The following is a 27,264-nucleotide window of genomic DNA, read 5'->3' as shown; positions in this document are numbered from 1 at the left end:
GGTTAATTCTAAATAAACAGATCAATTTTTATCAACCTTTGATGCATCAAAAATTTGAAAATGTTTCCATGGTTGTTCCTGTTAGATGCTGAAACTTCATGGGAAAACAAATACCACAATACAAAAAGATATTTTAATTACTTAACATGTGCAACACCAGTGTGACCAGAATGATAGGAAATAACTGCAAAACCAGTGGATTTCTGATGAATATCATGTTTACAGTGAAAACCAGAACAAAACCTAGAACACATTTGTTGCAGTGCCAATTCATGAATTTACAAATAAAAATTTGTATATGAAAATAAATGAAGGATGATTGGAAATTCATAATTAAAACCAAATGATTCAGTGAAATCACTACCTGATTTAAATTTGAAATATTTATTTTGGCACACATGCTGAACTTGCTGTAAAAGCAATGTTTTAACAAGATAGATTTTAATATGTTGTTATTTCATCAGAAAATCAAGTCATTTTTTGCAGTTTTTCAAGAAAAATGTCATCTTATTTTAATGACTTAAATGACTGAAATGAATGTGTAAGCTGGAAGAAAAGTGTGTAAAGCTGAAAAAATTGAGAAAAATTGATGATTAGACATGAAAAGCATACCTTACTCAAAATAAATAAGAAACAACTAAACAAATATAAAAGACATCACAGACAATGATTTCCGCAATAATATATCTAAAAGGGTTTGGTGATAATGCTAGATCAAAATAAATTAAAATTTAATTAAGCATTAAAAAATAAACAAATTGAGACAGCAAATAATAAAAACAAGCTAAAACTGGATTGGTGAAGGCATGCTTTGGTGAAGAGGATTTGACCAATGACAAACACTGTTACATGATGTTAACTTTGGAGTAATACCTCTGTTAGTAGTTGTTTCCATGCTTGAGGATGCAGACGACATTGACCTTGTGGCTTGGTGGGATGTGAAGGTCAGGCCAGATTGGGTGGGAGTTTGGGACAGAAAGGACCGACTCATTATTGTTTCGACTGACGAGGATGAAGAAAACTGGCTGCTGCTGTGTTCAGAGAACTGGTGGGTAGTTTTTGAGGATTGTTGGATTGGAACAGGCTGACTGTGCTCAATATTAGGATTGCTCTTGCTATCTTCCTCTGGGGATTTCTCCTCATCTTCCTCCTCCTCACTACTTGGTGATTTCTTTTTCTTTTTCATAGCTTCCCATTCTGCCATAGTGAATATTTTTTTCTTTTCCTCATATGGACCAGATGCAAGGAAAGGTTTTGATTTTCCTTCCTGCTCAAAATCCTCAATGTTTGAACCAAACTGGTAATTGTCTTCAATGTGAAAGCTTGTTAATTCAGAATGTAGGTTATTTTGATAGTCTATGAAGGGGCTAGCTCCCGCACCAGTGGTTCGGTAACTATGGTAATTATCCATTATATACTTTTTACCTTTGTTTTCCCATGATTCATTTGATACTTGCATGATGTCTATATTTCCTGATTCACTCCTTGAAGAGCCTACAGACCTCATAGTCTCCGCTGATGACCGCGAGAAATTTGAACTGTTCACACTCCACATAGAGCATTCCAACCCACTATCCTTCCCGCCATAGTGCATATCCATGGATTCGAGGGAATCAGCTGATGTTTGCATGACATCCTCCCGCCCTGGTACAGAATCAGTGGATGTCTGCATGATATCATCAAGTCCACCAAGCGAGTCAATGGACGTTTGCATGATGTCTGGTACACCATGTAAAGAATCAACGGATGTGATAGATGTCTGCATGGCATCATCAGGAAGATGAAGCGAGTCAGCTGAAGTTTGCATTATGTCGTCTGGAATGAATAATGAGTCTGACTTGTTGTCAGAAGACTTGAGCTCAAGAGAATCACTAGAACGTTCCATGATCCCATCCTGGTCTTGGAGTGAGTCTGTGTCAAATTCTTTTGTCTTAACACCTAACTGTTCACCGAGAGAGTCTGAGGAAATTTTCATTACGCCATCTGTCTCATGGAGGGAATCGGCATCACATGGCTCTTTGTGTGCAAATATCACGCTGGATGTCATTGAGGTCAACTCTGACAAATCCCCGTCCAATGAGTCCACCTCTGCTGCCTCAATCTCATCCTCCTTAGATGTTCGTTTCTTTGTGTCTTCACTTAACGAGTCCTCCAGGTCATCTCGACCATCAACCGAATCCTGATCCATATCTTTTTTAACAGCTGTAGTCGGAGACTGCTTGTGTATGAAGGCTCCAGAGGCACTTTGTTGGGGTAATGTGCCAGATTCTAGAATTGACACAATCTTCTGTGCTTCTGCCTCTAATTCTTGTGCCATAGCCATTTCTTGCTCTAGTCTCTCAAAATCATTAAGTGAAGCCAAAGATGAAGTTTCGCTACGACGTGTAAAACTATCTGTTGATCCTCGTCGATCATCTTGGAAATCTTTTTCTAGTCTTTCAAGTCCCCCTAGTGATGATTTAGATCCAGATATATCACTGCTTTTGCTATCAGGAGGAGTGATTTTATCTACTGATCCGGCAGAACTCGATTGGCCAATATCATGCTCTAATCGTTCAAATTCAGCAAGCGATGATGTCACAGATATGTCATCTCGTTCTGCGCTTTTGTTGTACATGAATTGTTTATCGTCCATAGAGCTTGAAAGGCTTTCCTTGCCTTCCAATGAACTGGCAGATCCGGATTGTCCAATTTGTCTTTCAAGTTTTTCGAATTCCAGCAATGAGGATGTGACAGATATATCGTCCCGATCTGCACTTCGACTAAGTAATTTAAAGCCTCCCAGACCAGGGCTAGGCATTGGCATGTCAGGCGAACTGTAATGTCTATCTGATGTCTCAGATTCCAAATCGGTCTTTTCTAATATTTCAAAACGATCTTCCTCTGACAGCTCTGTGATTACAGAGAGTGCATTCTTATCAATGAATTCGTATCTTTCATTCTCTGAAGAACTTAAATCCTCCTCCTGATTCCTCCAGTCAATAAGTGGTCCATCCAAATCGTCCTCCTCCTTTTCACCCTTGTATCGCAAGTCTGAGTGCCTGTGTTCCCAGTCTTGTTTAGAACGTACTTTATCAGCCCATTCCACCATATCTGGGTCATGTCCCTTTACCTTTTTACCAGTTTGTATGGAGATTGGGCAGGAAGTCGCAGCTGTAGGCGTGGTTGTTGGTGGTTTATATTCCTTATCGCCACACGGCAGCATACTATCAGGAGAAAGTTCAACGAGGGGTGTGGTCTTCTCCGATTCCTGACCTTTACCCCCATACACATCCTCTGGTCCCCAGTCTATCAAAGGACCCTCTAGGTCTTTAGCAATATCATCATCAAGATTCATACCCATGATGTCAGAATGAAATGAGGACGTCATTGATGCAAAATCATCCATTCTGTCGCCATCTTCTTGGCCCTCCTCATTAGCAGGGACAACTGTTGTGAAACTATCAAGGCTCGAGTTGTCATCGTGACACAGGGAGTCACATTCACTTTCCGTTCTCATTCTTCCAGTTTCTTCTTCTTTCTGATCCTCATGATGGATAGGTTCAGACTTGAAATGATCGAATTTGATTTCCATGGGTTGATTTTCCTCACGCTGTGAAGCTTTTACAACAGTAGTTGATGCCCCAAAGTGATCAAATTTAATTTCAACAGGTCTATTGGTTTGGGCTCCAAAATTCTCGAATGTTTCATATTTGATTTCATGACGTTCTGTTTGTTTATCTGATCTCGACTCAGCACCAGCCTCTGTCTTTCCTGGGGAGGAAGAGAGACTTTCCACCATTCGGGACAACGCTGAAATCGGCTTTGGAATTACAGCGGCTGTCACTGAGTCGCTATCATCTAAAAAATGATCGGTGACTTTAGTTGTTGCATCTGTTGATTGTTCTTGTGTGGAAACCTCTTCCTCCTCAGGTTCCTCATAACCGTCCAGTGAATCCTCATCCTGGTCACTGTCGTGGTGCTTTCCTTTATCTTCCCGATTAATCTCCGTTTCCAGACTTATCATATCGGCTATCGCGGGGGAGTGCAGTTGAGGTGGAGGTGGCTCATCTTCCTTGTCTAGTGAGTCATGAAAAAGATCATCTTGTTCTGAAATTATGGTGTCTTTGCCAGAGTCAGTGACATCAGTGTGGGTTGGAACCATGAAGGTGAGTGGTCGAGAGGAAGACTTGATCACCAATTCTTCCTCACGACCGTCCTCATCTATCGAGTCCTCCTCCTCAGGGATGCAGGTCTTGCCAGCATCTACCAAGTCACCTCGTTCAGGTGCGACTGCCATTGATGTTCCTATGGCAGCCTTCTCCAGCCTTTCTTCTATAACCAAGTCATCATCTTCCTCTTCTTCTGGAATACACTTTGTTGTGATGACTCGCTTTTGGTGTTCAGATGGTATTGTCTCTGAAAAGGATGATGATTGTGAGGTTACAAATTCTTTTATCTCTTCTTCCTTGTCCCCTGGAGTTTCCTGGTAGCATTCAGGATAGTTACTTTGTTCTTCCTCCTCCTCTTCATCATGGAGATGCTGGGTGATTGTGATAGAAGGGATATCCTCAGAAATTTGTCTTGTGAGTTCTCTGGTTGATGCAGAAAAAGTTGAAGAAGAAACTTTTGACGAAGAGATGACAGTGAAGGTCTCTGTTGTTTCAACGCTAGATGTAAATTCACTGGATTTAGAAACCGTTGAAAACTCCTCCTGCTTATACTGGACAGTTTCAGATGTTATTACTTTTTCATCTATTTTAGTTTTTACTTCTTCAGTTATGGCAGTCTTATTTTCACTCTGTCTTTCCTTTAGTTTATCAACATCATCTTTATCGTCTCTTACTTCAAAATCATCCGTCATGATGAATTTATCTTCATCTTCATTTTCCCTTTCCTCAGCTTCTAGGTTATCATCGTCTGTTGTAACTTTAGCCTGTGCTTCAGTTATTACTGATTCTACAAAGTCAGAGGCGGTTACAGCGATTTCTCCCCCATCTTCACCTTCCTCACCTTCTCTCGGGATATCATTTTCAAATTGGAACATATCTTGTTTCGTGTCCACAGGTGTTGGAGTTGTAGGCCGCTCTAAATCAACCAGATCCACTTCAAAATCAAAATTGTCAGAAGGATCGTCTTCTATATCCTTGCTTACACAAATCAATTCGAGATCTTTTGACTGTCTGCCTGATGATTCCTGATCACTTGTGTCTTTATTGAAGTCAAGGAGCATATTTTCATCGTCTTTCTCATCTGGTTCCTCATCAATACCTTGTTGAATAAATGGTTCATCTGGTTTGTAGATGTCTTCTTCCATGAACTCTTCTCGGAGATATTTTTCATGTTGAAGCTCCTCGTTAAGGTACACCTCCCCTGTGAATTCTATATTGTCTGACATAGAAAATGCAGCATTGTCTATGCCCACAGAACTGGCTGCTGCTTGCTCAGTGGCTACTGATGATACTTCCTTATCCAAAAGCTCATCTTTGACAACCATTGTGATATCAACCATTTCAAGAGCCCGTTTTCCATGGTAGATAACATCCTTTTTCAATTCATGTGTTTTTTCTTCCATTTTTTGTTCCTTGGAAGGTGTTTGTGATTCGAGCCCAAAAAGATTATCATCAGACGATGGGTCAGCGATGTCATCACTGGCGTCGTAGTGAGTGTGAGATAGTCCTGAATCATGTTGCTCTTCTGTACAAAAAACAACATTCTTTGATTCGCTCTGTTCAGATGCATCATCATCTATCTGAGAAGTAAGACCAACAAATGAATCAGATTCTGGTTCTGTGTCGAAGCGTCCAGATCCTTCCATCTGTGAAATCGAAAGTGAGAATGCACCTGTTTCTTCAGAAGGCATGTCCAGTCCGTACAATGTTTGGTCTGAGGACAAGAGTTGATCCCCAGGAGGCAGAGCGATTTCTTCCATAATGCTTTCGGTAACTTGTGACTGTGATCCATACATGACATCCTTAGGTTCACCTTGCTTGGTTTCGTCTGTTTCTCGCTGTTCCTCTGATGGTTTATCTGGCGTTTCTTCAACCTTGAATCCGCTGTCCTGGTCAGTGTGTTCCAGAAAATCACTTTCAACAGCAGCAGCAGAGCTTTGCGCAGAAGATACAGAGGACATTGACTGGATCAGATCTGGTTGACTCTCTATTGACTGAACCATTTCTGTAGGTTGCTGTTGTTCAGACTCAGGAAGTGTGCGATCAACAGATTCTGTGAAGTCAAAATCAATTTCTGGGTTGTATTCCACCTCAGTTGGTCCATTTGGGAGACAAACCGCTTGGTCCTTTTCTGTGACTTCTTGCAAGTCCCCAACTACTGTGGAGTCCTGGATTAAGTCTGGTAGAAAATCTGACGATACATGATCAAATGGAGATCCTAGGCCCTTCTCGCTTGGTTCACTACTGACGGGAGATGAATGATCAAATGACGATTCACTTTTCACTTCTGGCATAGGAGGGGCTGTAGGTTCAAGTGGCGACATGTCATAGGTCATAGCCAAGTCATGTTTCTGTTCAAACTCTGCATAAAAATCAGCAGTTTTAAGTTCTGAGAAACTACTGGTACTGGTTGTCATTGATTCAAATGATTTCATCATTTCTACTGTCTTCATCTCATCCATATATTGGTCGTAGCCTTGCAGTTCACTTGGAGACATTACTTCAAATGGCGAGCCTTGATCTGTAGAATCGTCGGTAATAGCAGGTATCTGGACTGATGCTTCAGCTCCAAGGAAGTCTGATTGTTCTGACGGCGTTTGTATTGTGATTAAAGGTTCCTGCTGTGTTTCGTCTGAGAGTTGGAACAAAATTTCGTCTTTCTCCGCCTCATCTTGAAGCTTTATTGCTGCCCCTTCTAGGTCAGGTCGAGTTTCGTGGACAGTTGACATATCCTTCGGTGTAGGGGCTGGGGGTGATGGGCACGATTCGACAGAGCCGGAACTCTTGTCCAGCAGTCTTCCGCGATTGCCTGTGGCATCAGAAACCATCAGTAGATTCTTGGAGGCTTCTTCATCAGCTGCAGCTTCAAACACATCATCCTCGGGACTCGACAGTATTGCTTTAGTTGTACTTTGAACAGGTAGAAATTGTTTTTCAACGCTATCTGGTGACACATCATATGATGCAACGACGCGAGAAACACGTCCAGAATCCAGATCATAAGATGCTGCTAAAATTGTTGGCTCCATTTCCGAGGATGATGTGGAAGTTTTAACAAGGTCGTCACTGGATACAGAAGGGAGATTGTTAACATCTGTTTGGAATGTCACTCGTTTTTCAACGTTTTGTTTTACATCGATATCAGCCTGTTCCTCTGGAAAATCATCTTGGGGCGTCTCCTCTATGGGAGATAATTTCTCCTCTGTGGTATCACCTCCAGTTTCGGAAGATTCGTAAATTTCATTGTCGGCCAGGGGCTTTCCAACACAAGGTAGAGCCATTGGAAACTTAAGAGAGGAGTGCGAGTACAATTGGCTTTCCTCCTCATGCACTGCAGTCATCGATTCATATTTTGTTGTCATATCTCGAGATGGGGAATGTGAACGGTCACCTTCATCAAATTCTTGTAGCATTTCCTGCTGGGCTAGACGAGAAGCCCGACTCACAACCTCTGTGTCCATTCCTGTTGACTCCTTCACGGGAGTGAGAGACATTTCTGTCGTCACGTCATCACGTGCAAACAGTTCTTCCCCTGTAAGCGCTTCCGTAAAATGAGACGATTCTACCATAGACCGATTGATTGAAGTGTCTAAAGATGTTTGTGCTGTCATATAGGATGAAGTCATAGTATCAGAAGTTTCAGAAATACCTGATAAACGTTTTTCCTCCTTTGTGGAATGATCTGTGAAGGTACTAGTTCCCTGTGAGAGATAAGTTCTCTCGTTGAGGCTGTAGGCTTCATGAGATATCTCTGGGTATGCCATCGTTTCCACGTCCTTCGCTTTCAAGTTCTCCTGATCCTTCCGTCGTGTTTCTAGAATGCTGGCAATGACCAGTTTTTGATGGGTATCTGTGATGTTGTCGTGAGGCTCAAACTGCACAGGGGATTGATCCTGGTCAATGTCTGTCAGTGTGACTTCATTATCATCTAGTTGCTCTTGTTGATAGTAATGCGTGTCCTCCTCCAATGAAAGCGCAAATCGCACTCGCTGAGCCCGGGGCTGGTGAACTGGTGTTGACTCCTCTGAGTTATCAACACAAGTCACATTGTCATACTGGGTTTCCTCATCACGGTCACGCAGGTAGAACGTTCCAAGGTCAATAGATTGAGCACTAGTAAAAGTCGTTTTCTTTTCCTGTTCAAGTAGAGAATCTGAGAACTGCCGTTTATATTGATGTGCAACTTCCCAAGGAAGACGGACGTACTGACCAGATGTTTCATCAAATACCTCATTGTTTCCGTCGGAGCTTGTCTCTGAGGAAGTGTCGCCAGGTAAATCCATTGGTGGAGGAGGCATTAGGTGTTGATCTTCACTCTGAGTTACCATTACTAGTTCTACTGTTTCCTGTTCCTGGGATTTCCCCTCTACAGGCTCATGGCTCTCTTCATCTTTTGGTACTTCCTGCCAAGATTTTTGAACAGATTCCTCAAAGTGTTGTGTAACAGTTTCGGAAGTATGGCTCTCAAAAACATCTTGTGTCACCTCCATTATCTCTTTGGCATTTTCGGATTGAAATACCTGTTCTTCGTGGTGTGTGTCTGAGTAGGACAGACTGGCAGTTTGTCGAGCTAATTCCAATTCTTCTGCCTCCTGTTCAGTCAACGAAAATGACCGAAGTTTCTCTTCCAAATCTGCTGGAGAAATGTCACCTCCAGACTTGTACGATTCTTCCGAGGACACAGATATTTTCTTTTCCATAGAAGAAAGGGGCTCTTTCTCGTTTTCCTTATTTCGTTCTTCTGTTTTTTCCTTTGACTCCTCTCCCTTTTTCTCTATGGGATATGTAAATGGGGATGGGATGTTTTTCATGAAATCATTATCGAAGAAACTTGTATGATGTCCTCCATCCTCATCTTCCTCCTCATATTCCTCCTCGCACGGGTGTTCAGGAATGAAATCAGACGGTGACACACCTACCATTATGGCTGCCATGTTGGCCACCTCGAGCGATTCTCTTTGGACTGGAGACACCTCATCGTCAGCCAAACTGGGAGACACATTTTCAGGAGGGGTATCCGTGAATGAAAAAACTGTGTTTGGCAGACTGAACTCTAGGTCTAATTTGGGTTTTGGTGAATGCTTGGGAGAAGGTCTTGGGGATTGCACTGGAGAGTGCTTGGGGAGGGGAGAAAACTGCTCTTCAACGTCGGTTTCCTCTGTTTTGCCTTCACTGCTATCACGAATCTCTGCAGAAATTGAGTCACAAACATGGATTATAGGGTTAGTAAGGATCTGGATCATCACGCATAATTAAAGTTTTTTCTTTTCTTTTTTTAATTTTCTCAAAAGACTGTTAGATATTGATTTAGTATTATCTTTTAGAAACGAAAAAGCTAACACTGTTGCAGAAGAATAGAAAGAATCTAAGTTATATTGTTTAATATATATGAACAATTTCTGTATCTAAACAACAACATTTTCCTTGTTTGATTTTTCTTGGTTTCCAGTTAAATTATTTCTTATACCTCTATTCAAAACTCCGGAAAGCTGAGATACAGAAATTCTTCAATACTATCCATTCTACTTTCCCATTCTACATATCAGTAGATATAATCCGTAAGCTTGGCAAAGTTTCAACATATCATACAAAGCAATTTAAAATCAACAGACATAATGTCAACCAATCACAATAGTTTACAGAACACATTAAAATCTGCAGGTACACACGAAAAGTTTGTTTGGCATCAAAAGATTTATATACAAATATGAAAGGAAAGAGAATTTACCAAAAAATATATATAAAAAAATATTCAAAATATCTAAATTTGTACTATTTTACTATTATTTTACTTTCATGTTGTGACATTTTTTTTAGTTAATTTAAATTTATTTGAAAAGTGTTCAGATTCAATATCAAAATATTTACAAATGCTTGGTTTGTATAAAAATGTCATGTGTAATATTTATTTATCATAGTACAAAATTAGATATATCTCTTTTTCCATCATCATCATAAGCTGAAAATATATACACATTTTCACAGTAGACGGATCTGATGTTTATCATTCAACTCCCTCCCATAAAATGTAAGGTTTTGAAAGAGGAAAAGGAACTTTTTTCTATCAATGACAATATCTTTGTAAAATTGCTGTCCCAAAGAAAGTATTTGCGATGGACTGCCAAAAACATTAAATTGAATAAATGTTTCGTTTGTGAAAATATGCATATTGGAAGTGCTTTAGAGAACATTTTTCCATGCCACAAAAATAAAGGTGAATTGAAGTAAATGCCACACAAGGACATAATTTTCAGAAAAAAAAAAAAAAAAAAATGACTGAATATTGAATATAGTACAAACATTTGTTTCTATATTCATGAATATTCATAATGCTTATTTTGATCCTTATGAATAATCCTTCATACTTCTGATATCAATTCTGAATATTAACATTGATGTTTTGTCTTTTAAGTGTTTAAAGACATTTTTGAATACAGCTTGTGTGGCAGTGTGGTATATATTGTATATAGGTGGAAAGACCCTGAACATAAATTCAGCATAAAACTGAAACAAATATATGAAACCAATTTAGAATCAAAAGTTTGACCACAATGCTATGACTGGCAAAATGTAGAGTTAAATACCTTCTTCATTTTCATCAAAGTCATCCAGCTGAGCATCTTCAGAGCTTGAAGAGCTTTCGTCTAAATTATCGTCGACCTTATCCTCCTTGAGTTTCTCCTCCTCCTTAGTATCGACTTAGCATTAATTCAGAGATAAACCTTTGGTCACTTGCATGTTAATAACAAACAAGAAAATCCACATCAATAGCATTCCAGTGGGTCAAATAACATGCAGTAAGAAACAGTTTCATCAAGTCCTATTCTGCAAACAATTAAAGCATATTTCCTAAAATTGATGCAATTAACACCATTTATTCTATCAGAGGTTTAGAATAGAAAATATATTTTTTTTCTCATATGCTGCATCAAATACCAATCTGATAGTAACAATATTCAGATATTGACCTTTGACCCCTTTGACCTCTTGAAACCAAATATTAATTTAAAAATTGTGTTTAACTGGCACTTTATTTGGCATAATCGAAGCAGTCAGACGTTATTTTATTTAAGATATCAATCACATTTGTATTTGCGATCATTGACTTTCTGAGGTCAAGGATATACAATTAATCAATGACATTCCTACTTGCGATCATTGCTTTACTGTGGTCAAAGATACATTTATACTAATGGCCATTGTCTTTCTTCTGAGATCAGCTATATAACGTTTCAATAACAACTGCGACTACTAACAATGACCTTTGACCTTCTGAGATCACAGGTATACAACTTTGACCAAAGTCTTTTGACCTTTGAAATATACCCCAAATGCTAATAGATTTTCATCAACGAACAAAAAATATCCATATATGAACAGCAAACATTCTTACGGTCTCAATGATATAACCATGACCTTCGACTTTGTGATACCAGGAGCAGATAGATCATGGAGTATTTAAAATAGTTTTTGATATAGAATTGTACTGGTGGATAAATAGATGGACATTGATATTCTGCATGCAAAAAGGTAAAATTGTTTTTACCGTGAAAAAGATCCTATGATATCAAAATGAAAAAATATGCTGACCTCTGTGCTACAAATTAAGTAACCGAGTAGTGTATATGCTGATATTAAGTTTCGAGTACTGAAGAATGGATAACAACCACAGACAAATATATCATATCTGATGAGTCAGTTTACGGTTTGTATTTCCAATTCACTTACTTCAGTAGAGCATCAAGTTAATTACCGGATTAATAAATCCTGATAATAGAAAATTCATTATTGAATTAGGAATTGTTAAGAGTAATGAATTGGGACTAAATGTTAAAAATCTAAATGACTTTGAGCAGAGAGGTCAATTCAGGGAAGGGACCCAGAGTTAACAATATACTAATATAATATAATATTAATATTTTAGTTATCTTCATGCAAATATATTATCAAAAGGATTGATAATAAAATATACATAAATTGCATGTTTATGTATGTAAACATTAATCGTAAGATTACATACATGTACTTCATAAATTAACATAAGAAAACATGTATGTTGACATTTTTTCACAAAAATAAATAAGCATCCAACTCCTGCAAAAGATTTTTTTTAAATAAACATTATGCATGCAAACATAATCCACAAGAAGAAGCCATGAAAAAAAACTTGTGAAATGCAACAAAATCTGAAAATGGAAAATGTGTGGAGAAATAACGAGAAATCAGTGCCTAATTGGTGGTTTAAATAATGGAGGCTGATGACGAAAATGACAAAATTGAGAAACCGTAAAAAGAACTGGTTGGCATCCTAATACCTCTGTTATTAGTGCTACCACAGATGTTTTGGAAGGCAGTCATGTCCGGGGAAGAATTATGTCTCATCCGACCATCGAGAGGATTGGGTTCCAAGGACAGCTCGTATGAAAGGGAACGCTCTTTGAATTCCTTAGGACGCAGTAGAGGTGATGATGGGGTGTCTTTGTCACTGACAAGCTTGTCGAGGCCCTCCTCGACAGTGATATATATGGGACAAGTATGAGTTGTAAATGAAGGCATACCCCCAGAAACTAAACTAGATACCTTGTGAGGAACATTACTTTCTACGCGATCTACAAATGCCGAATAATCTACGTCCGGGGCAGGGGAAGAAAACTCACCTATATCTTCCTCAGATTTTCCTCCATCTTTAACATAAAGCTGTTCGTAACTAGAAGCAAGTTCAGTTGACTGTAAATGGGATTGGGGTTGTTTCGTGTCAAAACGATCGCCTATTTCTAATTCGCTTGCATCCATTGAGAGACGATTTTTCTCTGGGTCCAAAGGTACTGCGTCATAAACGTTTTCATAGCTTGATGATATGTATCGGTTTTGAGATGAAGCCAGTTTCTGGACTTGCATTGGCATGGGAGCTATCTCGGATGTAGCTTTTGGATCAGGGGTTAGTTCTAAATCCCTCATATCGCTAGATCCGGTGTATTCATCTTGCAAATCCTCCGTAATCCGTAGTTCATTTTCATCAATTTCCTCATCTTCAGCCATACCTATACGGATCACCAAGGGAGCAATCTAAATGACCCTCAATTTACAAAACTTACTCTATTCTAATATCATTATCACATGAATAGTTTTGTAGTATTTTTTATTTTAAAAATGATTCTGTAGCTCAAAATACTAACAAAAAAAATCCTCCAAATATCATATATATTACCTATTATAGCAAATAACAAATTTGTTTTCTTTCATTATATCAAAATAAACATACCGAAATAAATCTATATCACTTTTAGATCATTAAAGTTCATAAATGCATGCTAAATGCGAAATCCATTTATTAATACTGATATGTAAAACTTAAGAAGTTTACCACTCAGATCATTTGAAATTTAAATTAAACAAATTGATAAATAACTGAATTTATTTTTTAATTAGAAATACAGCTTTATTTCTAATATATTATAGTTTTCTTGAAATATCATATTATATACTATGGCAACTTTCATTCCGTGAGTATATAGCACTCAACTAACGTTGGTCACAAAAGTGTTTTAGCAGCATGCACTATTTATAGATTCCATTGTTAGGTCTATCTACCGTTACTCACTGAGTTCAATTATGAATCCCAATTCATTCCATTCCCATTTGATGTTAAACAACTTGTTTCTCAGAAACGGAATATGCAAAAAGGTGATGAATGAAAAAAAATAATGATACAATGCAAAATAAAACAAAAAAACTTAAAAACAGATTCACGTGTACATTGTGAGTTATCTACCTTGGTCATGCAGTTGATCTGCATACTGCGATGCCCCTTGTAGGTCCTCTGTGATATCCATCTCTACCTGGAGAACCTCGTCCTGATCCACAAGACCGAGAACTCTGTTTAGCGTGTCCTGGTCCTGGGAGGTGATGAGAGTGAATTCCGACGGAGATGGTGGACATTCCAAGGGTTTTGATTCCAGTGAGTTCAAGTCATCAATTTCTTCATCATATTCTTCATCACTGGGTAAATTGTCTTCGCGATGATCAACGACCTGTGTCATTACTTTATCATCCTCAAGGATCTGTTGAGTGTCTACCTTTGCCTCATCCTGTGTGTCAATGTTAGGAAGATATTCATCTACATTTTCTCCCTCCTGAAATGTTTCCTCGCGACTATGCGACATTATTGTCTGCTCAATGAATATCTGCTGAGAAATATCAGTCGACATTCTGCCCTCAGGCTCCTCTCGTTCCTCCATGTCCATAGCAATTTCCTCAACATGTGTATTGTCATCAATATCGGTATCAGTTTCGAGGGTGTAGGAGCTAGGTGATAGTGGACGTTCATCTGTACTCTTAGGTGTATCTGTCCCATGCTCACTCGAAGCTAATGTTGATGTAAATGCTTTTGCTTCCATCAGGAATGACATAGATTTTGTTGAAGACACCTCATGACTTGTTTTGACTACTTTTTCTGCAGAGTGTGCTAACTGATTTACCTGTTCTACTTTAGATTCTGACCGAATAATTTCATCTAATTCCTCTTGTTCACGTCTAATTTCATGTTCAAATTCATCAACTTGAGCTGCTGAAAATTTTCGGGATATAATAGGATCATCTGTACTTTCTGATGATTCCTGTGTGTTGTCATCTGCGTCATCCTCTGTCGGCCCCTCCCCAATTTCATCTAAGTTATCTTGCCCCATTCCCCCTTCACGTGGACCATTGAGAGGGTCATCTTGTGATGATGCCTGTTTGAATCCAGTGGAGGAATCGAAAATTTGATCCGGGAATTGAGTTTCATGTTGAAGAGAACGGTCACCAGTTTTATGTTCCTTCTCAAACAAGTCACCAGTACGTGTGATACAAATAAACTCCTCAGTCCTATCTATGTATCCCTCCTCGATACCAAGTCCAGCATCAGAATCAGACTCTGATGAAGAACTGTCCCTTTGAGTTGTTTTTTCTAATTCCATGTCATGTAGCTTGTCAGTATTTTTTGGTTCCGATATATCCGTGTCGGTTAAATGGACAAACACGCTGCTATCGCTATCAATAGGTTGTTTATATTCAATGGAGTCAGACATTGTCTCTACTTTTGATTCTGATCGATCTATTTCATGTTCTTCATGTTGTAACATATCAAATTCCTCCTCTCGTTTTGATACCATCTCAGTTTCCTCCTGTTGAATTATCTCCTGCGTTTCCTCCCGTATTTCCTCCTGCTGTTTTATCACCTCCTTTGAATCTACTTCCTGTTTTATTATCTCCCTAATTTTCTCCTCACGGAATTCCTTCCTGTCTACCTCCATTTCCTCCATAGCCTGATAACTATCTCCTAAATCCTCCTGTTTGTAGTCGGCATCCGTTGGAATATCTCCCATATCTTGTTTGTCCTTTGTGACCCTAACAATGTCCTCATTCTTTAACTCTGATACAGAGGCATCCTCCTTGTCAATTATTTCTGTAATGGTGTATGTACATTCTGTTGTGGTGTGTTCACGAATAATCTCAGTGTGTAAGTCACCTTCCTGTTTTTCCTCAGTGTACACAGTTGTTGTTGTAGTTTCAAGAATTCCGTCGTCCACCTCATCCTCCTCCCCCTCAATGACCTCAATGACCTCAGCAGTAACCTCTGTATACTGTGTCTTATCCGCTAGTCCTTCGGCCTCATCCATCTCTGGGTATTCCTCATCAGAAGGAGACTGTTTTCTAATTTCCACCTGATGAGGGAAGAATGGTCTTTCCTCATGTTTTTCCTCTATGTCTTTATAAATGTGTGTATCTTCTTCATCCTCCATGTAGACATGTTGCTCATAATGCCGATCTTCATGGTACAGATGCTGGTTATGCTGTTCATCATCTGGTTCTTGTGACTCAGCTTCCTGGTTAAAAGTTGACTTTTGTTGTCCTGGTAGAATTTCTTGTTCTTCCTCTTCCGTAGACATTGGATGTTCATCATGTTTGGACGAAATTATCTCTGGTTTGTCCTCTTCATCCTCTCCAAGAAAGAATGTAGGTGTCTCTTTTACTGGTATATGGTCAACTTCTTTGAATACATCTGCATCCTTGTCATAACCCTCATTCTGATCTTTATCAAAAGAGTCTTGAGACACAGACATTCTAACAGGTTTTTCAACCAGGTCTTCATCAGAAAGTGAGGAACAAACATCAGGAATCACCTGCTGGGTGGGTTTGTTGATCTGTTCTTCTGTTTGCTCTGGCAGCTGATGTGCCCTGTCCCCGACATAAGCCTCCTCTGAAGGGCATTTTTCGTCATGGTCAGGGACTTCCTCATCAGATACGAACTCCTCCTCCGAGTCCATGTCATCTTTCAGTTCCTCTCCCTCATCATCAGAGTCCATGATATCATCTTTGATCTCCTCTAGTGATTCAATGAGAGCAGCACTCTCCTCTTTCAGTGCTTTCTCCTCTTTTGCAATTTCTATTTCAAGACTTTCAAACTCCTTCTGTTCATGGTCAGATAAATCCAAGTCATCCTCATCCTGTTTTGTTTCGGCAATAAATTCATCTAAGTCATCCTTTTCATCGTCATGGTCTCTGTTGTCCCCGTCAACCTTTTCAGCAGTGACATGATCGTCTAAATCCTGAACTCCAGATTCCTGTAATGCATTTTTTTCTTGTGTTCCAAATTTTAGATTAGTGGTGACCTCTTTGTCATCTTCATCTTCCTCTGCCTCAATCTTGTATCCCGTTAAAACCTGCTCATCCCTCTCCTCAAGTTTAACACTTTTCTGAATTTCTTCTTGTTCTTCTCGCTTGGTTTCTTCTTGCAACTCCTTTGCATGTTCATATTTGTCCTCTTGAACTTGTTCTGGTTGTTCATATTTGTCCTCCTGAACTTGTTCAGGTTGTTTATATTTGTCCTTTTGAACTTGTTCTGGTTGTTCATATTTGTCCTCTTGAACTTGTTCTGGTTGTTCATATTTGTCCTCCTGAAATTGTTCAGGTTGTTCATATGTGTCCTCTTGAATTTGTTCAGGTTGTTCATATTTGTCCTCCTGAAATTGTTCAGGTTGTTCATATTTGTCCTCCTGAACTTGTTCTGGTTGTTCATATTTGTCCTCCTGAACTTGTTCAGGTTGTTCATATTTGTCCTCCTGAATTTGCTCAGATTGTTCATATTTGTCCTCCTGAACATATTCAGGTTGTTCATATTTGTCCTCTTGAACTCGTTCTGGTTGTTCATATTTGCCTTCCTGAACTTGTTCAGGTTGTTCAAATTTGTCCTCTTGAATTTGCTCGGGTTGTTCAAATTTGTGCTGAATTTGTTCTGGTTGTGCATATTTGTCCTCCTGAATTTGTTCTGGTTGTTCATATTTGTCCTCCTGAACTTGTTCAGGTTGTTCAAATTTGTCCTCCTGAACTTGTTCAGGTTGTTCATATTTGTCCTCCTGAATTTGTTCAGGTTGTTCATATTTGTCCTCCTGAATTTGCTCAGATTGTTCATATTTGTCCTCCTGAACATATTCAGGTTGTTCATATTTGTCCTCTTGAACTCGTTCTGGTTGTTCATATTTGCCTTCCTGAACTTGTTCAGGTTGTTCAAATTTGTCCTCTTGAATTTGCTCGGGTTGTTCAAATTTGTGCTGAATTTGTTCTGGTTGTGCATATTTGTCCTCCTGAACTTGTTCAGGTTGTTCATATTTGTCCTCCTGAATTTGTTCAGGTTGTTCAAATTTGTCCTCCTGAATTTGTTCAGGTTGTTCATATTTGTCCTCCTGAATTTGTTCTGGTTGTTCATATTTGTCCTCCTGAACTTGTTCAGGTTGTTCAAATTTGTCCTCCTGAATTTGTTCTGGTTGTTCATATTTTTCCTCATGAATTTGCTCTGGTTGTTCATATTTGTCCTCCTGAACTTGTTCAGGTTGTTCAAATTTGTCCTGAACTTGTTCAGGTTGTTCATATTTGTCCTCCTGAATTTGCTCGGGTTGTTCAAATTTGTCCTGAATTTGTTCAGGTTGTTCATATTTGTCCTCCTGAACTTGTACAGGTTGTTCAAATTTGTCCTCTTGAATTTGCTCTCGTTGTTCATACTTGTCCTCCTGAACTTGTTCAGGTTGTTCATATTTGTCCTCCTGAACTTGTTCAGGTTGTTCATATTTGTCCTCTTGAACTTGTTCTTGTTGTTCATATTTGCCTTCCTGAACTTGTACAGGTTGTTCAAATTTGTCCTCCTGAACTAGTTCTGGTTGTTCATATTTGTCCTGAATTTGCTCGGGTTGTTCAAATTTGTCCTGAATTTGTTCTGGTTGTTCATATGTGTCCTCCTGAACTTGTACAGGTTGTTCAAATTTGTCCTCTTGAATTTGCTCTCGTTGTTCATACTTGTCCTCCTGAACTTGTTCAGGTTGTTCATATTTGTCCTCCTGAACTTGTTCAGGTTGTTCATATTTGTCCTCTTGAACTTGTTCTTGTTGTTCATATTTGCCTTCCTGAACTTGTACAGGTTGTTCAAATTTGTCCTCCTGAACTAGTTCTGGTTGTTCATATTTGTCCTGAATTTGCTCGGGTTGTTCAAATTTGTCCTGAATTTGTTCTGGTTGTTCATATGTGTCCTCTTGAACTTGTTCTTGTTGTTCATATTTGCCTTCCTGAACTTGTACAGGTTGTTCAAATTTGTCCTCTTGAACTTGTTCAGGTTGTTCATATTTGTCTTCCTGAATTTGTTCGGGTTGTTCAAATATGTCCTCCTGAACTTGTTCAGGTTGTTCAAATTTGTCCTCTTGAACTTGTTCAGGTTGTTCAAATTTGTCCTCCTGAAATTGTTCAGGTTGTTCATATTTGTCCTCCTGAACTTGTTCAGGTTGTTCATATTTGTCTTCCTGAATTTCCTCTGGTTGTTCATATTTGTCCTCCTGAACTTGTTCAGGTTGTTCAAATTTGTCCTGAACTTGTTCAGGTTGTTCATATTTGTCCTCTTGAACTTGTTCTTGTTGTTCATATTTGCCTTCCTGAACTTGTACAGGTTGTTCAAATTTGTCCTGAACTTGTTCAGGTTGTTCATATGTGTCCTCTTGAACTTGTTCAGGTTGTTCATATTTGTCTTCCTGAATTTGTTCGGGTTGTTCAAATATGTCCTCCTGAACTTGTTCAGGTTGTTCAAATTTGTCCTCCTGAACTTGTTCTGGTTGTTCATATTTGTCCTCCTGAACTTGTTCAGGTTGTTCATATTTGTCCTCCTGAACATGTTCAGGTTGTTCATATTTGTCTTCCTGAAATTGTCGAGGTTGTTCATATTTGTCCTCCCTATATTGTTCTGGCTGTTCATATTTGTCTTCCTGAACTTGTTCAGGTTGTTCATATGTGTCCTCTTGAACTTGTTCAGCTTGTTCATATCTATCCTCCTGAACTTGTTCAGGTTGTTCATATTTATCCTCTTGAACTTGTTCTGGTTGTTCATGTTTGTGTTCCTGATCTTGTTCAGGTTGTTTGTCCTCCTTAGTTTGCTCCTGGTGTTCATATTTGTCCTCCTGAATTTGTTCCTGCTGTTCATATTTGTCTTCGTGATTTTTTTCTGCCTGCTTTTGCATTTCTTCTGATATGTCCTCATCCTGTATGGAAGTGCTTCCAAGCTCTGTCCTAACAGTCATGTCCTCATAGATATTACTACCAGCGAAGTCCTGTGTATGAATAGTCTGTCTTGTAGAAACAACAACCTGTATTTCATCTTCGCTATCTTCTTCAGAATCCTGGACACCTTCCCCCTCACCCTCCGACTCTGAAGAGAATTCATGGTCATCATACAGTGGAGGAGGGGGAGGAGCAGTGAAAATACTGGCAGGTACTGCTTCATCGCGTTTTACATCTGTTGACACAATCATTTCCTCAACTTCAACATCCTCATCCTGATCAGGTTCGCTTTGAAGTTTCTCCGTGTGAATTTGGGGTAGATTGTCAACATTTTCAGAGATGTGTTCCAGTACTGCTGTTTGTTCAGCAGGGATAAACTGTGTGTCATGAACATCACCTTTGTTTGTTTCCAGAGAAGAGACAGCCTCTATTTGATCATGAACAATTGTTTTCTCTTTTGCTTCCAAAAATAAATCCTGTTCTGGTTTCTGATTTTCCTTATCGTCGTCCTCAAATTCTTCTTTGGTGGGACGGTCTTGGACTGTTTCCAGTGGTTCAATAAAATCTACATTACTGTACACAGTAGTTTCCTCTCTGGCAGCCACATGTATTTCCTTAACTGGTTCTATATTTTCCTTATCCTCCAAGACATTCATTTCTTTTAGAATATCTGTAGAGGCAGATTCCCGAGTTTCTGAATAGATAGGTTGGATTTCAGTGGTCTCTTCAATGGTATAAGCCTCCTGTTTGACTGTGGTAAACAGTTCTGTGTGGTCAATACTCTCCTGTTTTACATCTGCCTGTTCCTGCTGAATATCCTGAACAGTTACTGTTTCATATTCTTCCTCCTGATCTGATGTAAAATGACCAAAATTTTGGGATTGATATTCTTCCCATGACATTACACATTCTGTCTCGACATATTCTTCTTCCTCTTCCTCCTCTGTCTCCTCGACTTTAGTAGGAACGTCATAGCTCTTGGGAGCCTCTACCACTATTTCCTGATCTAGAAACGATGCAATTTCTCTATTCACCTTATCATGGCTTTGTTCGGACATAATTTCTTCAGTTTTTAAGATTTCTACGTTTTCCTCTTCAATTCTTTCCTCTGCGGCAAATGACACTTCTTTAGTTGAAGATTTGACAACAATTTCCTGTTCGAAAAAGGAGGCATATTCCTTTGGAATATTATGAACTGGTTTGTCCGATTCTTGATCAAATTTAGTTTTCACAATTTCCTCAGGTTGTTCATCAGGAATAACTGTAAATGACTCCGACCCCATCACAAGATCTGACTCTTGCACATGAAAGAGATCCTCTTTTTGTGTGGCTGTCTCTTGTTGCTGGTCCGACACGTATTCTTGCTTAACACCTGTAGACATTTGACTTGCCATTTGCAGTTCCTGTTCCATCTCCTCAGCCTTCAAAATTTGTTCAAGCCGATCTTGCTTGAACTCAATTGGGCTTTCAATTTCGCTCCTGTCCGACCCATTGTCGGCTATTTCTATCGTATCCCCAGCTGAGGAATCACTTATGTCAGCGAGTTCATCTTCCTCCTCCTGATGACAAGTTCTAGTGTCTTCCTGCAGAGGAGAAACATTTACCATTTCTTGCTGGTCATCCACATCCATTGGTAGATCATCCGTCCTATATAGACTTTTTTCTTTATATTCCTCTTGTATGATATGTCCATTTTGTTCAGCCTCCACATTTTCAGCTTTTGTAAATGAAAGGTTTTGATGGACTTTCTGTTCAAATTTAACATGAAAGTCAGAAGACTTTTCATGGGTTTCCTCATATTTTAGTTCCAGACTTTCTTGGGTTTTTATATCCTCAGTTGTTCTACTCTCAACAGTATGTTCCTCTCTTATCATTACTTTTTGAAAGTGAGGTTCCTCTAATGATTCTTCAGTCAGTGATGCGTCCTGTTCATGAGGAGATGGAAGACTAAAGGGAACAGCTTCCTCATCATATTCTTCTACTTCATCCCTGTCTACAACTTCCCAATCATCATCTTCCTCCTCCTCTTCCTTGTCTGCAGCAGTAACAGCATTTGGACCAGTTTCTTGATATTTAAATGTTTCATATTCTTTTTGCTCATAAATTAATTCATCTTCTGATGGTTTTGCATCTGTCACTGAACCATTATCTGATAAACTATCTCTACGAACTTCTTTGCGGATTTTTTCAATTTTTGTCTCCATTTTATGAACAATATTTGCGACAGGTTTAATACTACGCAAAATTGGAGGTGCTAATTCCTCTTCCTCAGAGGAAGATGACCCATCAACAGTTTGTTGTCTCTTTTCTAAAGCTTCATATGGTTCATAAGGCCTATGTAAAATTTCACCACTCTCTTGAACAGTTTTGAACTCAGGTTCCATAACTGTCTCCACGAAAGTTGATGCCGAAGAGGTCCTTTCTTTGGAAGACTCAAAAGTCTTGGTCGAAACATGCTCCTTTACAACCGTTTCCATAGATACAACTTCTTCCAAAGACTTTGTCATTACACTTGTCTCTTCAGCATACCTCGTTGAAACTTCCTCTTTTGACGAAATTTCCTCCATGGAAGTCATACTATCTGTGACCCTCTCACTGGCGAACTTTGTCGATTCCTGCGAGACAGGTTCAAATTTCTGAACAATTTCGGCCACACTGCGACGCTTGTCAGATGACTCATCATGTACCTCTACATCTACATCTACACTACGAGCTGATTAACCATCCACCAAAGTCCCACACAATGCAGCATTAAAAGACAAGGGATGTAACACATGTTAGTGAATTAGTAAACCTATGAAAGTGACACAGTTATCTCCCCTAGTAAGAGAAAACTAAAAGAGAGCTCTTTTCTCTTTCTGAAAAAGCCAGTTACCTTACACTTTGATCAATGCAGGGTTGGCCTTCCTGTAAGTTGCTTGTGAAAATTTTTTGATTAATATTAATTAACTGAAAAATATATGGAACTAAAATGCAAACTACACATGAGGAAACTCCATTCCAGGGACACAACTCTAGCTAAAAACAAACAATGTTATATGTCAGCATAGTTCACTCCTTGCAATCTAGGTAACTTCTGAAACACAAGACAAATTAAAGTACATGCATAGCAGTAACAAATATAACACTATGAATGTCATGACTGAAACAGAACACCAGTGAGTATACTGAAAGTAATGTTAGTATTTTATAGGATTATATACACTGGTGTTACACTAATGGTGTCACACTCTATACATATTGGTGTAATATTCTTCAACAATGGTATTACACTGGTGTTACACTAAAACAATGCTGGTATTACTCTGGTTTAAGACTAAAGGTGTCACACAAACAGTGTAATATAGTTTTACTGATGTTCTATATATACTGGTGTCACACACATTAAACATACACTGTACATGCTGGTGTAACACTCTTCATCACTGGTTTTACAATATAACACTGGTATTACACTATAACACTGGTATTACAATATAACACTGGTATTACACTATAACACTGGTATTACACTATAACACTGGTATTACACTATAACACTGGTATTACACTATAACACTGGTATTACAATATAACACTGGTATTACACTATAACACTGGTATTACTATATAACACTGGTATTACTATATAACACTGGTATTACACTATAACACTGGTATTACACTATAACACTGGTATTACAATATAACACTGGTATTACACTATAACACTGGTATTACAATATAACACTGGTATTACACTATAACACTGGTATTACAATATAACACTGGTATTACACTATAACACTGGTATTACAAATATAACACTGGTATTACACTATAACACTGGTATTACACTTTAAACACTGGTATTACACTATAACACTGGTATTACAATATAACACTGGTATTACACTATAACACTGGTATTACAATATAACACTGGTATTACACTATAACACTGGTATTACACTATAACACTGGTATTACAATATAACACTGGTATTACAATATATATGTAACACTGGTATTACACTATAACACTGGTATTACACTATAACACTGGTATTACACTATAACATTGGTATTACACTATAACACTGGTATTACACTATAACACTGGTATTACACTATAACACTGGTATTACACTATAACACTGGTATTACACTATAACACTGGTATTACAATATAACACTGGTATTACACTATAACACTGGTATTACACTATAACACTGGTATTACAATATAACACTGGTATTACACTATAACACTGGTATTACACTATAACACTGGTATTACACTATAACACTGGTATTACACTATAACATTGGTATTACAATATAACACTGGTATTACAATATAACACTGGTATTACAATATAACACTGGTATTACACTATAACACTGGTATTACACTATCAAATTGGTGTTACAAGATTATAACACCAAAATTACACTGTAATGTTTTATCATATAGATGGGTTATTCTGTTACACTGATATTACACTTATCTTACTCAATAAAACTGATATCATGTTGGTTTTATGCTTTATTACACCGGTGGTATCTGTAAGTGTCACACAAACATTTACTGTATATGGAGTATATCACACACTGGTATTACCACTAAACACACTGAAAATATGCTGGCATCACACTGGTGTTACAATAAATACTGATCCACACTGATTTTATGCTGGAAGTATGCTATTAATATAAGTCCAGTAAAAAAACAATGTGAAAATGTCATAATACAAAGACATAGGGTCATTAAACTCCTCAACAATTTGAGATAACATAGAGTTAGAAGTCAAACTCATGAATATTCATCAGGATGCTTCATTCCTTCCCTTAAAATGCAAAATAAATAATTATATTATTTCCAGTACATCAATCATAACACATTCAATTAAGAAGTACCAGTTCTAAACAAGGTGTTTTCTATATTGTATACCAAATCTTATCACATAAACATTTGTTTTTTTCTCTGTTTTAGATAATTCACATCGGATATTTGATTATAGACTAACACCTTGTTAAGTGAAAACTGGAGCCATAAATGCTCATTTCAACTTCCTGTCATATGATCGCCACCAGCCAATCAGGTCCAAATAATAATGGATTTGATAATGATGTAAAACTAATAGCTTCCATTTGATCCCCAGCATATTTAATTTGCTTAAGCTTGTGATATTCCTCATCAAAAAGGAAAATTGTGTCAACAAACAAGCTCATTCTGTGGAGTATAAAGCATTGGGTGGATTTTTAAAGAAAACTGGAGATAGATCATTAAACCAAATTTTTAAATTAATTTTGTACTGTTTTTATTAGAAAATATTTTATTCTACATCTGATATTCCTTAATTTGAATTGCAATAACATGAGCTTCAATATTTCCAGAAAAAGAAATATCACACTTTATACATTTTGATCTATGTACCAAATAACCATTATCTAAAAATTTTGCTTCCATAATATGTTCAGCTCAGATAACAGTTGCTTTCAAGAGCTGGTTTTAAAAAAACTAACCGTATAACTATCATCTGAGGTTTGCGAAATTTGTGTCAAAATATCTATCATTTTCGTTTTAAATGTTTTTTATATTATTATCTTCAACCAAATTATTCAAGTTGTAGCATTTATATGTGGACCCTTGTGATATGGCAGCGACTATGGCAGTGCTGAGTAAACATATAGTTAGATGACATGCCAGGGAAACACTGGGGATATATACTACAACAGGCGCTGAAAGTGAGATACGCTACAGGAACATTAATGTGTTTTAACTATAGTGCTGTAACAACGTTCCTGCTGCAGGCTAAATAAACAAGATGGCTACCTGTATCTTCATCTGGGAAGGAACTGTCACGGAATTCTGAATCTTCTTCTATATTGAAAAAAATATGGATGAGTACTGCATGATAAAACCAGAAAATCTAGCACAAAATAGTAAATACATTGTACAGGAAAACTGAAAATTAGAAAAAAAATATGAAATCATTTCAGTCTGGACAACTGTAGCTTCTGGGAAAAAGATGTTATAAATGTATAACCTCAATAAGAGATTTGTATTGTGAACTATGAGAAGCTGACGCTAAAGAGACTTCCAGTAAATAGGAAACTCTAAAATCACAATAGTGTGATTAGGTCATCAACCAATATTAGATATGACACATTTCTTGTGGTTCCTTCTTTTTTGTTAAATTCAAAATAAATTAAATTAAATATAAAAAGAAATAAAGCTGGTTTAACTCTACCACAGAAAGTTAGCAAGCTAAATAATCATCCAGACAGTGTTTATCAATAAAAACATGCTCTACAAATAACTCCGAAGAAAATAAAATTACAAACTTGAAACATGCTTATACCAACTAAAATGTATTTAACTCGATTCATATTGCTTATAATAATGTAATAGTTAGTATTCATCTCACGCATTGAGTTGATTTCATCGGGTTATGGGCATATGCAAGTAATCAATTTTGTTGATTTTATGAAAATTTAATCAACAGTTGATATTTTTAAAGTAATGCTGATATCAGTCAATATGATACCAATTTTTGACTAATATCAAAAAGGTTTCCATTTTACCACTTTCAAAGTTTTCGATATTTCTCCTCATTGTTGATATAATTTATGCAATGAAGTCATCATAAAAACATAAAACATCTTTTATTTAAGGGTGTATGTAACCTTATAATGGGATGTATAAATTCATTTGTTCAACACTTATCTCCCTTGAATAAAATTTAAATTAGTATGGTCTATTGAAGTTTAGCTTACCAATGTTATTTATTAATCTATTATTTTTAGCCCATTTGTAACACCAAATACTAGACCAACTTATCTGACGATAGACAGATCCCAGTGAAAAAATGATAATTATCACACATGAAGATGAAGGTAGAATGGCATCAAAATCTAGAAAAGAAAGAAGTCTTGATCCCGAATGTATTCTTCTAAAAGGATACTTTATGAAATAACATTATCTAAATATATAAGTAAATTAAATCTTTTTTCTTTTTATAAGGAAAGAACATTTGAGCTGAATAATTAATTAGTGTATACTTTCTGATGTACTTATTAATTGTTAATATTTATATTGTAGACACTTTATTGATAGAGTTCTAGACCATGACTTTCTATACTACAGAATACATATACAAGGGTATATATATACATTCCATCAATACAATACCACACAGTTTAAACAGACCTGGTGGGGGTATACAATGTGTAGGACACAATCTGGGGGTAACTAGGATCCCCTGGAGTACATACAAAAATAGACCTGGTGGGCCGTATATAGGACACAATCTGGGGGTAACTAGGATCCCCTGGAGTACATACAAAAACAGACCTGGTAGGCCGTATATAGGACACAATCTAGGGGTAACTAGGATCCCCTGGAGTACATACAAAAACAGACCTGGTGGGCCGGTATATAGGACACAATCTGGGGGTAACTAGGATCCCTTGGAGTACATACAAAAACAGACCTGGTGGGCCGTATATAGGACACAATCTGGGGGTAACTAGGATCCCCTGGAGTACATACAAA

The 27,264-nt window shown here is 37.8% G+C and overlaps 1 protein-coding gene across 1 annotated transcript in view; it reads right to left on the bottom strand.

Moving 5' to 3' along the window:
• LOC117341927 (titin-like) overlaps positions 1-27,264 on the bottom strand; it is a 234,759-nt gene that overhangs the window by 27,245 nt on the left and 180,250 nt on the right. Inside the window, 5 exon segments of the mRNA XM_033903835.1 lie at positions 874-9,339; positions 10,736-10,849; positions 12,467-13,192; positions 13,924-22,437; positions 25,543-25,590. Coding sequence (XP_033759726.1) covers positions 874-9,339; positions 10,736-10,849; positions 12,467-13,192; positions 13,924-22,437; positions 25,543-25,590 — 17,868 coding nt within the window.

The sequence above is a fragment of the Pecten maximus genome, chromosome 1 (assembly GCF_902652985.1).
Source record: "Pecten maximus chromosome 1, xPecMax1.1, whole genome shotgun sequence".
NCBI lineage: Eukaryota > Metazoa > Mollusca > Bivalvia > Pectinida > Pectinidae > Pecten > Pecten maximus.
The sequence above is the reverse complement of the archived record's forward strand: the minus strand, read 5'-3'. Positions and strand labels throughout refer to the sequence as shown.